Below are 14750 nucleotides of genomic sequence, written 5' to 3'. Positions count from 1 at the left end.
CCTTCCATTGGGTCCCTGGGGATTTCTCTTACTTTCTTATAAGCTCAGCTATGCAATTAAAACAGTATTTGTTCGGATTTATAGAAGACTTCTGGGTGATTTTTAGTGGAAATATCTTCAGGTTATCTAGTTTGTAACATTTCAGGAAACGGAAGTCAAGGCTTTTAATCTTCAATAAAAAGATTTAATTATGTTAATATGTTTGAAACATTTAGTACAGGTATAGGTGTCAAAAATTTTAGAAAATGCATCTGCTACTTGGGTTGAATCAAAAAGCACTATCTCACTGACTTGTTATTTGCTTTTCTAGTTTGCTTTCATCATTCTTCTGTCTTGTGATAAGCAGGAACAAAGAAAACTTTCCTATGTTAACTAAGATTAAATGAGTACCTTAACCTTGATTCTTTTCAGATGGGAGTTCCAGAAGTTGACACTCTTCCAGAAACATTGCCCGCACTCCTAATTTAGATCTCTTTTCATTTAAATGGTTTCATATAGACTATGCTTTTAGTATGACCTGATGGGTTTAAGACCCAGACTCAAATTCACCCACCTCTTCCCATCTTCCTTTTATATATTTATGAACTTTGGGATCTTTCTCACTTCAATGTTTACATAACATTTATAGTGTTTACATCAACTGTAATCCACAACTGTTTTCTGGTGATTCCAAGGTTTCTGGCTTTACCTTCCCACATATACAAACCCTCCAGGGCAAAAACAGTACTTAGGATTCTCTCTCATGCTTCTTTCCCATAGAGCTGGCCCACATGACAGCCAAAGGCAAACAAACGAAGTTAAAGAACTGTTTGCCTGAATAACTTTATCTGTAACAGGAGTTTCACTAACACCAGTAAGTAACAGGAAACTGAAGCAATGAAGGTTTGTGTAACTATCCAAATCCTCAGTGTTTCATTATTTAACTCCTGCTGACACACCACCTTGTAGAAGGAAAGATTTAAGGTTGTGGGGGTAGGGGTGTACCTATGGACCAGTTACAAAGCAAGAGAAAGCCAGAGGAAGGAATAGTATTCCTGTTGTAGAAATTCCAAAAGGGTCACTCGTAATTCCATCCTTAAGCTTAGAACTCTCAGACTGATTAACGGCCATTTAAGAAAAAATATTTGAGTACTTGCTACATAGCAGGCAGTGTTCCAGGGCATTTGGTGTACAATAGCAGACAAATTATACAAGAATTCTTGCCCTCACAGAGTTTGTATTCTAGTTATAGGTTAGAGATAAAAAAATAAATACACAAATAGATGAATAAATATAATGTATAACATGTCAGAAGTGCTGTGAAGAAAAATCTGAGCAGGAAAGGGGCCCAGGGGCTAAGTAGGGGAGACTGTGGTTTTAAATAAGATGGTTAGAAAAACATCACTAAGCAAGGGACATTTGAGCAAACAGCAGGCTGGAGGAGGAAGCCATGAGGATATCTGAGAGAGGAGTGCTCAAGGCAGAGAGAATTGCAAATGCAGAAACACAGGCAAAAAGGAACCAGCATGTCTGAGAACTAGCAGGAGAGTACTGCGATAAGAACAAGATAAACAAAAGGAGAGACTGTCAAAATGGAGGGTAGAGGGTCCATGGAAAGGGAAAGCAGACAGGTCCTGGAGGGTCCTGTACATCACTGTACACAATATGGGTTTTTCCTGACTGAGATAAGGAGCCATTGGAAGAAGCTTTGGGGTAGGATTAGACAAATGTTTCACGCAGAAGAAAACAGCAAAAACTGAAGGTGTCTGAGGTTAAGAGTAGAGTTTTTTTTGATGAAATAAATTATGGCATGTTTGTATACTGATGGGCAGGATCCAGTAGAGAAGCAAAAATAGGTGAATAAAATGTACACAAGAAAGGGGAAAATTGCCAGGGTGGCTACCTCTCCTAAAAGAGAGGAGGAGAGGTCTGATGTGGATTGGAGGGGCTGTTCTCAGCCAGGTCCAGAGTCCTGGTCACCCACGGGAACAGGAAGGAAGGCAGGGTGTACAAGTACAGGTGCAGGTGGCTTACTGGCTGCGAGCTATGTAAGGGCACGGGCAAGTTCTCTTCTCCTGCGTTCATTTTCTCTTTGAAATAGGATGCAAGGTCAGCTAAGAATGACAATAAGGGAAGAGGTTTGGGGGTTGGTGTAGAGGAAGAGAAGGCACCTCCCAGAAGGCTACAGGAGGCAACATGGAGTACTGATGAGAGGGTTCATATGCCAGCTCTGTCATCCATCACCCATCAGCTGAGTGAGCCTAGGCAAATCTGTAAACTTCACTAAACCCACTTCCTCTTCTGCAAAGTGAGTATCGCTGCTTTGTGGTGAGGATGAAGAGAGATCGTGTTACTGACTGACTACACTTAGTACATGCTGGCTGTTGACTGCTATTCTATGTTAGGCACTCAATTACATATCAGTGAAAGGATAGGTTGTGATATTTTATGTCCACTCTCTTTTCAGGAGGTTTGTCCTCACCAAGCTTCGAGTCATCCCAAAAGGAGCGTTTTCTGGATTTGGGGACCTGGAGAAAATGTATGTACCTGACAATGCTGTGTATGAGTGCCTCAGCTGGGCTGTGGACAGCAGCCTCGCATCATATCCAGTGTGATGCTCTGCCCTTAGAAGCCAGAGAACCTTCTGAACCTCCTCCCAGTTACCTTCCTAACAATGGGGAATCTTTCAGGATGTGGCTATTGAGATGAACATAAGGTCAGTCTAAGCCATCCTCACTTTTTCTTCTCTAACGTGTTGCTCCAAAGCGCCTGTGAGCCCAATTTTCATAAACCAAAGCCGATTTTCTCTGCTGATACCCATTCTTTTTCAGGGATATTGTTCATTATTTCTGGTTAATTTTTAACTGACAGCAGGGCCTAACATTTGTGTTTGAGATTCTAGAGACTTCGCTTTCCCAAGCCATGCCGACAACATTTAAAAGCATTAGGAAAGTTTACAGCTCTGAAGGAGATGTCCTTTGAAAAGAGAAGACCCCTCTGCTGATGCAAACATTCACTCCTTACTGAACTAGTTTAATGTAGGGGGGTCGCCCCCAACAGGCTTTTATCAAAATGAGGCACCGTAGTAAAAAGCAGAATACATTCTGCCATGTTTAAAGCAACCCACTCTTCTTTTGAAGGCACTTACTTTGACCCCATCTCCCAGGCCTCAAGGGCCAGGAAAATCTGTTCTTTACCACAGTGGCAGTCAGAACTTAAACACCAATACATATAGCAACAGACAGATGGATTACACAGAAGGGAATGATTTTTTTTTCATTTTAAGAGGAAAACAACCCCTCAGGTTACATGCAGTTCTCTTTCTTATAGCCATTCCATTTTTCCTCTTGGTTTGTTCACCCCCATTTAAGAATATTTGCTGAAGTTTTCAGCAAGAAAGAAATCCATTAATGAAGGAAACATAAAGCAGAGAGAACAGCAGTGTGTCTCAGCAATTACATCACCTGCTTAGAGGAGGGCGCTCAGAATCCTAGATTAGAGAGCGAGCTTTAACATAAACGTACTGTGTGACCTTGATTAAATCACTATATCTCTCGGGGACTTGGTTTCCCCATCAGTGGGTCAAGGAAGAAGTTTTGAAAGAAGGAGATAGCTTATGTGATCTCTAATTCCTAAGAGCAAGGATCCCCAGTTGGGTGAGAGCCCAGTTTAAAACTTGCAGTCTTCAGCATTTACCTTCTTGAGGACATTCAACACTCACAGGAATTGGGAGATGGGGCACCCTTTGGAGCAGAGCTCACCAAGGGAAACAAGGAAGCAACAGAGTGGGAGAGCCTTCTACTCAAGGTGTATTCTTGGATGGGTTAGCCATTGCCCTGCCTGGAAGTGACATGAACTAAATAACTAGACTATCCGATATGCCTTGTCCCCAAGCAGCCCTAAAATTGCACAGAAATTGTTCTAAAGTCAGGAATACCAGATACCACAAATAATCCACCTTAATCAATTCAATCCAGCAGGTATGACTGACCCCTCATTGGGTGTTCAGCATCAGAAGGGACCTTCTGATAGTCATATAAATCGTTAAGCTGAGCTGATAAAGCAGTAATTCCAGAGACAGGGCAGCTGGCTCAAAAACTCAACTTCCTCAAACACAGCTTGTCCATTTCTACTGCATGTCTTTATTAATCAGCCTATACTGACACAGCAAGATGCCTAAAATAAAATTAAAGTGATCTCATTTCTTTTCAATGCTTTTTGCGTCCTAGGGCTTTAAAAACATTGCGTAGAAGGCCTGGCACCGAATTCAACTCTGAACAGAGTGTACCCTTCAGTCTCTATGCTCCCCTTCAACCATTGTCTCACCTTCCACTCTTGGTCAGTGATGAGTTCTCACCTTCTTTCTCATCTCCTTTCTCATCTCCTTTCCTGATCTATCCCCTGTATTTCTATTCTTCACTCAGTTTTTAGCCAGTTTCCTGAGCATGGTAAGTACTGGCTTCCTCTTCAGTATCTCCCTCTCCATGGATCATAAAATCCCTTTGATTCATTCTGCACATGTGGCAAAATTTTACCTCTCCTCTTTCTTGCCACTCCCACTCTTGTGAAAGAACATGTGCATTCACTGCCCCCTTGTCCTCTCCTTTCACTCACTCCTCAGCCAGCCCTCTTGCTGTTGGACCACAAATTTTCTAATACCATGTAATTATTCTATGAAAGGCCCCAACAATGATGAACTGCCAGAACTCATGACTTCTACTTTGTGTTCTTAGTACTTACGTGCAGCTTCTGATGTCATTGACTATTCCTGCCATTCTTCCTAATACTTTTTCCCCTTTTCACTTCAATGATACCATACCCTCCTGCCCACTCTGCTAGGCTCCCACACTACTCCATAGACAGTTCTTTCCACCTTTCTTGCTCTTCAGCTGCTGCCCCAAAATTCAGATATTCCAGGGCTCCATTTTGCCCATTTTCTTTTTTATATTATTCCCAAAACCCCTAATCTTTATTTATCAAGGGATGTCTTACTATCAGGGCTCCTAAACCTTCATCTGCACCCCCATCTCACTTTGAGGCCATAATTCTTGTTTTGAAATGGAGAGACTCCTAAACACCTATACTAATTAAACTACAAGTGTCTCAAATTTAATACATCCAGATTAGCTCATTGTCTTTATCCTTAAATTTCTCATCTTCTCATATTGCCCAGTGAATAGCATTACCACCTGCCCAGACTGCCAAGCAGGAAAATTCAAAACCTCCTTGATTTTTTATCCTTAAACCCAGGCCCCTTTCCAGTCCTATTGACTCTTTCTCAACAATATGCCTGAAATCCAGCCCTTCTCTCACTCCTGCTATTAGGTGCTATTAGGTCCAAAGTCTCAACAACACTTAGATAGCCTGTTACATAAGGCTGTCATGCCTGCCCCAGCTCCAATCTCCCTAGCTCCCTGCTGCCAGACCCACACTGTTCAAACTCTCTTGCAGAAGAAAAGACTCTCACTGCCATAGGCTTCAGTCTTAAGTGCCTAGCCCAAAAATCAAAGCCCTTTATATTTCCACCATATGCACAGCACACCCCCTCATTCTCACCAGGCAGGAGAAATTGCCATTTCCCAAGTATTATCATTACCAGACATCACACTTATTTAGAATGTGATGGCTGTTCTTTGGATAATGCCTGGCTCTTTGGATAATGCCTGGCACATAGAGGGATAAAAAAAAAAAAACAGTTACAGATGAATCAATTAACTAATTAGCCAATTAACTAATTAACAAAATATACTTGCACACTGGTCTTATGTAGATGTTGTCCCTCTGCCTAAAACTTCACTTGAAATTGGAAAGAAATCATGCTAGTCTTCCAGGGTCCATATTAAATGTTTACTCCTCTGTACAGCCTTTCCAGAACTCTCTCAGTGTTTCCACACCATAATCTTGTGTCCATACTATCAATAGCACATTTATCATATTGTATTCAGAATTTACAGTTTTTCCAGATCCCTTGAGTGTTCTTTAAGGGCGAGGTCAGAGTATAACTTTTTATTAAAGTACAACACCAACTCCTACTGTTTTTATCTCTTGCTAAACCTCTAATCTATCCACTTAAATCCTTCTCCAACTACCATAATCTTCGCCTAGGTAACTGCAACAGTTTTCTACTTGTGATGCCCTATCCACCAGCATGCTCTGCGCTCACCCCCATCCATTCACTACATGGCACCTAGAGTGATATTTTCTAAATTCCCATCAAATCATGTCACCTTCCACATCTGTCCTGCCATATACACATACATACCATGCCTTAACACTGCTCTTAACATTAAAAAAAAGAAATAAAACCCTCTCACAATCTCTACTTTGCTCTATTAGCCCTTTATCAATTCACAAAATGTACTGTATTATCTGCCCACCATGAGCCTTGGTTGGTACATTCCTCCTGACTAGAACATCTTTTCTACTCTGCGCTTTTAATTTAGTTGGCTCCTACCCATCCTTCAGATTCCCATGCCACTGTCATTACCCTAGAAAAGCCCTCCCTGACCTCTCCAACTAGGGCAAAACCCCCTGCTACATACACTCTCCTATCATTAATCTCTCTGTGCTGATTTTCATTTTAGCAATACATGACACTTATTTATGTGATAATTTAATTTCTAACTCCCCTATTGGACTGTCCAAGGACATGTTTGCTTTTCTCAGTATTGGATCCTCAGTGCCTTGCACAATAAATAACTGATAAATGCATGAATAAAAATGAATCAACAAATATAATTAGTTGGGAAGACAAGATATCCAGAAATAAAAATACTAAATAATATGAATGACAGTGATAAATAATGTAGGAGTTGATAAGCATATGGACCCTGACTGAGACTCTACTATGATCTAGGTACACATGTAGTTATAGTTTAAAATGTAATCCAGGACAAAAATGCACAAGATAACATGTTCAAAGTAAGTGGTACGAACACTGTATTTGTTAGGACACTCTCTGTTGTGAGAGGCAAAAGAAAATAAACCTCAGATAGGCCTAAGGAAAAGCAGGAAATTTAATGGCTCATTTAACTTGATGGTCAGAGAGGATGATGGCTTTAGAAACAGCTCTATTCAGGTTCCATGTCCTTAGGACTTGGCCTCTCTCACTCTCTCAGGTCTCCCTTACACTATGTTAGCTTCAGCCCTTCGTCCCAACCTGGTGACAAGATGCCAGCAGCAGTTCTGCTTGCTCATCTCCTGGGTTCCATTCAGAAGGAAAATTTTGACTTTTTTTTTTCTTCATCTCATAAAAGTCTTAGGATTTAGTATGACTCTTTAGATCACACAACCATTCCTGGACCAGCCACTACAACTAAGGGAAGTCAATGGTCGAAGTGGCTGTGGCCTGGGTAACGGGTTCCATTCTCAGAGCTGAAAACACCCACCCCAACCACACTGGCTTGGAGTGGGGGAGGGAGAGCCGCTAACAAACCCTGAGGCCACTGCTGGGGAAAAAGTAGAGAGTAGGTGTTGGTGGCTGGGCCAACAACTAATGTCGAAAAAGAAAATTCGTCCTGTTCTCATCCCCAAGAGACAGGTCTCTAAACTCTGCCCAACCCATGCCTGATGATCCTTCTTTCATTAACCGAGCCCCTCTGCTTCTGTAAGAAGTCACAAGGGAAAGGAGTCTCTGGTAAAAGGAGAGGCACTTGCTTCTCCCTTAGAAATGATCACTGTTCACACCATAGCTTTACTCAGCATCACTATCTCAAACCTCCCTACTCTTCACTGCTTTGGGAATGGCTGGGGGAAAAGGAACCATTAAGCTCTCTGCAATGTGAAGTGGCTTTGCAAAGTGCACTGTAAACTGTTTACATTGTCTTTAATTACTTCAGAGCCATATGTCAGCTTGGTATAAAGTGTGAAGATTACACTGAATGGGGTGGGGGGAGTAGGTGACAAGGTGGTGATTTATGGTAACCAGAAAAATTATGTATGGAAATGAGCGCAATTTAAAAACACATCTACGTGCTATTATAACACTGGAGGGGGAAGAAAAGCCAGTTTATAACAAAATATCTTTGAAAATAGGAGCATGATGAATATGTAAATGAGACCAATCAACATCAGCTGAGATATGGTATATGCAGATGAGACGGCAATGAGCCAAAATGTGAAATATCTCCCAAGCCATAAATATGAACCATATAAAATTCATTTGAAATATTCATGATAACATAAGGACAAAAAATATAATCAAGTGATTTATTTACATATAAAAATGAGAACACTAGTCTAACACTTCAGCCTCCACCCCCAGATCACTGGGGAAAGAAAGTTAACAGAGGGACTTCTAGAAAAAGAAATTTATTAAATGAGACCTGGTGCAAGCACACTAAAAATGTTGAGGATCCTTCAATTTCTCAGTTCTTTAGGCTCAAACACACATGAAAGGAAAGGAAACAAATCAGGTGACCAAGATTATAATGCTACAAATTTGGCCTCCAACCTGCTTTGCCTCCCTGAGCATCAACTTGTTAGATAATGTAAGTCCATTCCAACCCCAAATTTCTGTGTTTCTGAGTTAATAGGCAAAGGAGACTTGCATCCCACCTAGAGAAATAAAGCAAGAGGGGGGTAGGCTGATGATGTGCCAGACTCCTGGTTAACAACTGGAAGCCAGTTGGTGGAGCATTTAGACCCATGAATGGGAAGCAGGGATATGAATCGCTGAGCATAAAAAGGATAATGAAGTTCAGTGGTTTTCATCTCAGATTGCACTTTAGAATCCCCTGGCAGAGGGGCTCCTAAAATAATCCACAAGCCTATCATTTCCAGGGATTTTTCATTTGTCTAGGGTGGGACCAAGCAGTGATCATTTTTTAATGCTCCCTTGCTGATTCTAATATATATCCACTGTCGAAGGCCCTGAGGTAGATGATATTTAAGTCTGAATCCAGTTTGTAGAAAGAACATAAACAAACCTATGTAGTGAGTCTACACAGTGTGGCTGGCGAACAAACGAAAGGAGGGTGGTAGAGATAAGATCAAAGAAGCAGCTGGAGTGAGGTCATAGAGCCCCTTAGAGGTCATGGGGACAAGTTTGGATGTCATAGTTAATCATGGGAATAAAATGGGTTATTTTGAACAACCAAGTGAATGATTTGATTTGTATTTGTTAAGTATCACTCACACACAGACTTATCATTCAGGATTTTTGTCTCTATTTGTAGAGTTATTAGTCTGGACAATTCTAGGTATGGGTCAGGCTATGGAGCAACTGGAACTCTCGTACACATCTGGTGAAAATGCAAAATGGTACAACCTCTTCGGAAAAGAGTTTGACAGTTTCTTATAATGTATTTCCCCAAAAGAAAAGAAAACATATGTCCACCCAAAGACTTGTTGGAGAATGTTCTTAACAAATTTATTCATAATAGCGCAAAACTAAGAACAACCCCAGACTCATCACCAGGTCAGGGGGTAAACGAATTGTGTTTTACCCATGTGACAGACTACTACTCCAAAATAAAAAGCAATCAACTGCTAATACAACAACATGGATGAATCTCAAAAGCATGATACCAAGTAAAAAAGCAAGCCAGATGCAAAAGAATATATACCATATGATTCTATTTATATGAAACTCTAAAAAAGAAAATCTACTCTGGTGCCAGAAATCAGATCAGTAGTTGCCTAGGGCCAAGAGTGATAGTAGATATTGTTTGGGAAGGGGAACAAGAAACTTTTTAGGCTGGTAGAGATGTTCTATATCTTGATTGTGGTGTTGTCACAAAATATATCCATGTGTAAAAACTTGAACAGTTAAAATGAGTGCCTATTATTATTTGTCAAATTATACTTCAATAAAGTTGATTTTTTAAAAACAATTATGTAGTACCAATTTTGGACCAGTTTTAAATACCACATCTCTGTTAATCTTCTCTTTGCAGACAGAGAAACTAACATTCAGCAAGGTTAAACAACTGAACAGCATCAAAAGATCCTTTAGTGGTAAAGCTAGGATTTGAACCCAAGGTAGTCTGATCCTTTCTGCTACACAAGCCTTTCTTTTTTGTTGGCATCTACCATTTTCCAGAATTATTCTACTAAAATGGAAGAGTGACCAAGGGAAACATTATGGCTGTGAAAGCTTCCTTTGATGTCATTTATAATTAGAAGAGGGGATTTCTATACCTAAGCACTTGGAACTTCCATAAACCAGAACCCAGAGTCATTTTCTAATGGGACAATCATAGAAGGGGACAAAACTCTTCTTGGAGCATTTTCTGCCTTCAACTTCCTATGTGCTAACCCATTTCTGGGTAGAGCTCTTGCTGAGACTGGCTTAAGTCCAAGGGTTTACAAACTGAGCTGCCTGTTAAGTTGCAAATTAACTTAGTTAGCAGTTGGGAAATATAAGATTAAGCCAATTAAGTTGTCATTATTGACCCAGGTCAAACACGAGTTAGTGTCTAGAAGGTGAAAGTCCTTGTCTCATTTCCTGTTCTCCATAAATATTCTGAAAATAAGAATTTTTTTATATTTATTGCTTCAACCAAGAATGCAAGAAGCTGTTTTCTTGTCACATTTTGGGTTGATGTGGTTTTAGTAATCCCTTAAAATAAACTCTACAATATCTAATGGCTGTCCAGCTCAGAAAGAATAATTTATTAGTTTCATATTTACATGCTTAGGTTTTTGCCTGCTGGTTTTGCTTTGATTTCTTTATGTGTTGGGGGGGAAGCAATAGGGGAAACAGAGTTCCCGAGACATGGTGATTTTATGGATTCCCCCAACACGGTACTCATTTTAACTCTCTACATCTCAGTCCCTTATGCTTTATTCATGAAGATAGTGTAGGGTTTCCTTGCTGGACAGGAATACTGGAAGAATATAGATGAAAGCCCCACTGTCTTAAGTCTGCTTGGGCTGCTATAACAAAATATGACTGGATGGCTTAAATAACATTTATAACTCACAGTTCTGGAGGCTAGAAGTCCAAGATCAGAGTGCCAATATGGGCAGTTCCAGTGAGAACCCACTTCTTGGCTTGTAGACAACTGCCTTCTCACTGTATCCCCACACAGCCAAAAGAGAGTGCTGGTCTCTTTATCCCAATATATGGGCACCAACCCCATCATAAGAGCTCCACTCTCAAGATTTTATGCAAGTACTTCCCAGAGTCCCCAATTCCAAATACCACCACACTGGGGATTAGGGCTTCAACATATAAATTTGGGTTGAGGATACAGAGAGAAAGACACAAACATTTAGTCCATAGTGCCCATTGTGAACTAGCAAGTTTATAGTAATAAAAATGTGTATTATAGATGCTCACTTGCTTGGGAAAGCACAGATATGCTATTATTTACATATTCCAGCTCTAAGATCCTCCACCCACTTGACACTCCAAGGCATTCATGGTCCTGGTGACCTCCGCTTGGCATTTTTCATGCAGCAGCTAAGACTTCCAGGTAGCAAGACTTGACAGAGGATACTAAAACAAGGCTTTTCTGGCTTGCTGTCGAATATAGTTTTCTTCTATTTTCTAATCAACACCAAGCAATATCATCTTCTCTCTCTTTTAAGACTTTTACTTTAGCCATGTTTGCCCTTCTGACCTTTCTTGACAAGGCAAGTTGTGGGAGGGACTTTCAAATTTGTTATGTTTGTCAGTGCTCACAGATATACCAGAAAATGAACAGGGCTTTTTTTTTTTTTTCCCCTCTCTGCCAGTAACTCAATGTTTGTGTCTACTCAGAGAAGATACAATTAAGGCAGCATAATACTCAAGTTAAAAATAGCCTCGTGGCTCTGCCCTGGAGACTCCTGTTAGGTTTTTTTTTTTTTTAATAGAATGGTATTAAAATAAAAAGATGCAATCTAAATGCAAGCTCCAATCGATGCACAAACTACTTATTTTTATTTCCTCATTTAGCCCATGCCCATCACAACCACATCCATCTGGACCGTTTATGACTTAATAAGACGCTTTAAACAGTAAAAGACTCAAATAGGATATGGACCCACTTGCCTGCCCACCCCCGACAAATAAACTACCTGAATCTTAACACTTCATAAACCTCTCCTGTGGTGCTCGGCTCCACCCTGGCCAGCCTGCATGGAAATCAAATGATCAGAGATGTGTTTTTTTAGTTCAGACCATTCCAGAAGTTAAACAGGCAGAGAGGAAAAGCATAAAAGGGATAAATGCCAGAGGAGCCCAAATGAATAAAGTAGAAGTTAACCACCCCAGTGGGTCTGAGATTCTGAGAGAGTCTGGGCACAGAGAAAGCAATTGTTGATGCCAAATGTTTTATAAACATGTAATTTGCACTTGGATGTGAGTGTGCTTTGAAAAGTTAAAAGTGCATACAAATGCAAGGTATGAATTATAAAGAGAGACCATTTGCTCTGCTTCTCACTCATGGTATCTCAGCTCAACTACACAATGATTTTCTCTCTTCTCATATTCTTTCAAAGCACCAAGCACAGGACCAGGCACAAGTGAAAGATAACAGCAGGTGAAGTTTGTGAATTTGCCATCTCTATCTCCTGGATTCTTTCCCAGCCTTTGAGAACATTTTCCCCAAATAGGGTCTCAATCTATTTTTAATCCTTTTTCTTTATTCTTCTTTCCCAGTAAAGATAAGGGCATCTGAAGAAAGTACTGCCATAGAAATTTAAGGAGTTAATGAATTGGATCCTCCAAGACAATTTCCCTTTTTAAAAAGACATGAAGTAGCTAATACCTATTTCAGAGGACTAAGTTGCTAATGGTGAGATTTTGGTCAATGTGGCATGTGTCCTTAGGGATTTGTGCTTTAATAAATGAAAAACCCTATCTAGATTGGTTTATTTTTTGGACTGCAAGGGCCCATGTGTACATGAACCGAAATTTGAAGGAAGGATGAGCTTCCTGTAATCTGACTGACATTAATGCTTTCAAGACTCCATCTACTGAGGATGGTCTCCCTCACTCACCAATTGACCAGAAGAAGAACTCAAGCTGGTTGTTGTTGTTTTTTTTCCTTTAGTGAACGTTAAAAATTGAGGTGCCAATCTTCATGTATTTGTTTCAAGTGTGCCCTTTTATACCTTCCTTTATATTGTCTTCCTTATTCCCTCCCATATGTACATATAACGTCTCAGTCCAACCAAGTAAGACCCTTAAGATAGGACTTTTCATTTAGTAAAGTAGACATTTGCTTTGTGGGGCAACAGGATGGTAGCTTCCTGTAGCACCAAGTTCCATAAGAAAAAAATCCTGGACAGAAAATAAGTTCCACACTGATTTCAAGAAAATGAAGCCAAATCAGAGATCCGTGTTTGGGCCTTTTTAAAGAGAAGAGATTTATAGACTTCAGTCAAGTACTCAAGACAAGTGCAGGCTGATGGATGATACCAGCTAATCCATCAAGTGATTTATCGGGGTTCACAGAGTAAATGATTGTGAATTCCATCACTCCCTGAACACCAGTGAGGATGAGGCCCGTAGAGCTAATGAGCTACCTCAAGCCAGGGACACCTCCTTCTGACTAGTCTATGCGCTGTTGTGTTTATTCTGTTCTATTTAAGAGCAACTCTGAGAAAGACCAAGCAAACTCAGAGAAGCATAATCCATCCATCAGTCAACAATTCCACAAATTCTTCTTGAGCCACAATATATGTGTTAATTAGATGAGGGAGTGATTTGATGAAGCTTATGGGCCAGTCACTATAAAGATGTTCTGTGCAATCAAGATGAAGATACACAGTACCTGCTCAAGGAGTTCCTGTAGTGATCAACAACTGTAATAGCTGTCCCTTGTTGAGTAATTATTTTGCCATAAACTGAAATAAGCCACTTTAAAGGCATTAGCTTAATTATCATCCCAGTTTTACAGTGAGGAGATTGGAGCCAAGAAGGGTATGTGACTCGCCTAGCATCACATATCTAACAAATGATAGAGCTGGGATTCGAACCCAGGCTTTCTGACTCCAATGTTCACACAGTAATCTGTCATTCTGTAACATCCGTGAATACAACAAGGGTATTAGGAGAATGATCATCTTTCTCTCCAATGGAAAAGAAGAGGACATACACAAATTCACCAAGTTCTCATTTATTTTAGTTGTGGTAGTAGCAGCAGTTTGAATATCTTGACATTTGTTACCTATTATATAATTTCAAAATACCTCATATACATACAGCTCACTTAATTCTCTTACACCAATTCTTCAATGGCAACAGGGGCAAATATTTGTGCCCACCTCAGAGGAGAGAAAATGAAGTTCAGAGAAATTTGAAAACTGGCCTAAGTTCAACAGCTATCAAGTCATGGGGTAGGATTCCTCCCATGCCACATTCTCTGCACTTTCTCCATATAATGCTTTGCTTTTTGCAATGCTGCCTCTCTTTTATTAAAGATAAATTACATCTTAAGAGTCTTATGGTCACTTCAGTACAGGATAGTAAAAGTGTCCAAGTCAGAAGAAAAAAAGTAACCCTCATATTTCTGCCAAATACATATCTTCATACGCAGGTGTTTCTGCTCAGTGTTATCATACTTCCCACTCAGTCCTGAGCACTTGGTGGTAGTAAAAAGGATGCCCTAGAAGCAGACAGATATCTGATCCCAATAGTGAAAATCCAAGTGCAAAACTGGCCTTTTCCATGCCAAAGAATCAATGCTCCAATTGGGCGTGTTATTAAAAATTGGCCCAAGCTATCTCATCAAAGCATTATTTTTAATGGAAATCTTTTAAATCAGCTCCATTTATAGACTTGTTTTCTTCCTGTTTTTGCCTACTTCTGTCTCTCCTTAGAATCAACATTCTAGCAA

General features: G+C 40.2%; 1 protein-coding gene across 2 annotated transcripts in view; it reads left to right on the top strand.

Moving 5' to 3' along the window:
- LOC100477680 (follicle-stimulating hormone receptor) overlaps nucleotides 1–14750 on the top strand; it is a 155642-nt gene that overhangs the window by 65818 nt on the left and 75074 nt on the right. The window contains exons 1-2 of one of the 2 annotated variants that reach the window (XM_019809047.2): nucleotides 2477–2518; nucleotides 2590–2695. In XM_019809047.2, the coding sequence (XP_019664606.1) occupies nucleotides 2685–2695 (11 nt within the window). In that variant the 5' untranslated portion in view covers nucleotides 2477–2518; nucleotides 2590–2684. Of the gene's footprint in view, nucleotides 1–2446; nucleotides 2519–2589; nucleotides 2696–14750 lie in introns of those variants that run through there. The other variant, XM_002928295.4, reaches the window with a different exon arrangement.

Source organism: Ailuropoda melanoleuca, chromosome 4 (assembly GCF_002007445.2).
Source record: "Ailuropoda melanoleuca isolate Jingjing chromosome 4, ASM200744v2, whole genome shotgun sequence".
NCBI classification, from domain to species: domain Eukaryota; kingdom Metazoa; phylum Chordata; class Mammalia; order Carnivora; family Ursidae; genus Ailuropoda; species Ailuropoda melanoleuca.
This window is presented reverse-complemented; position numbering and strand designations above follow the sequence as displayed.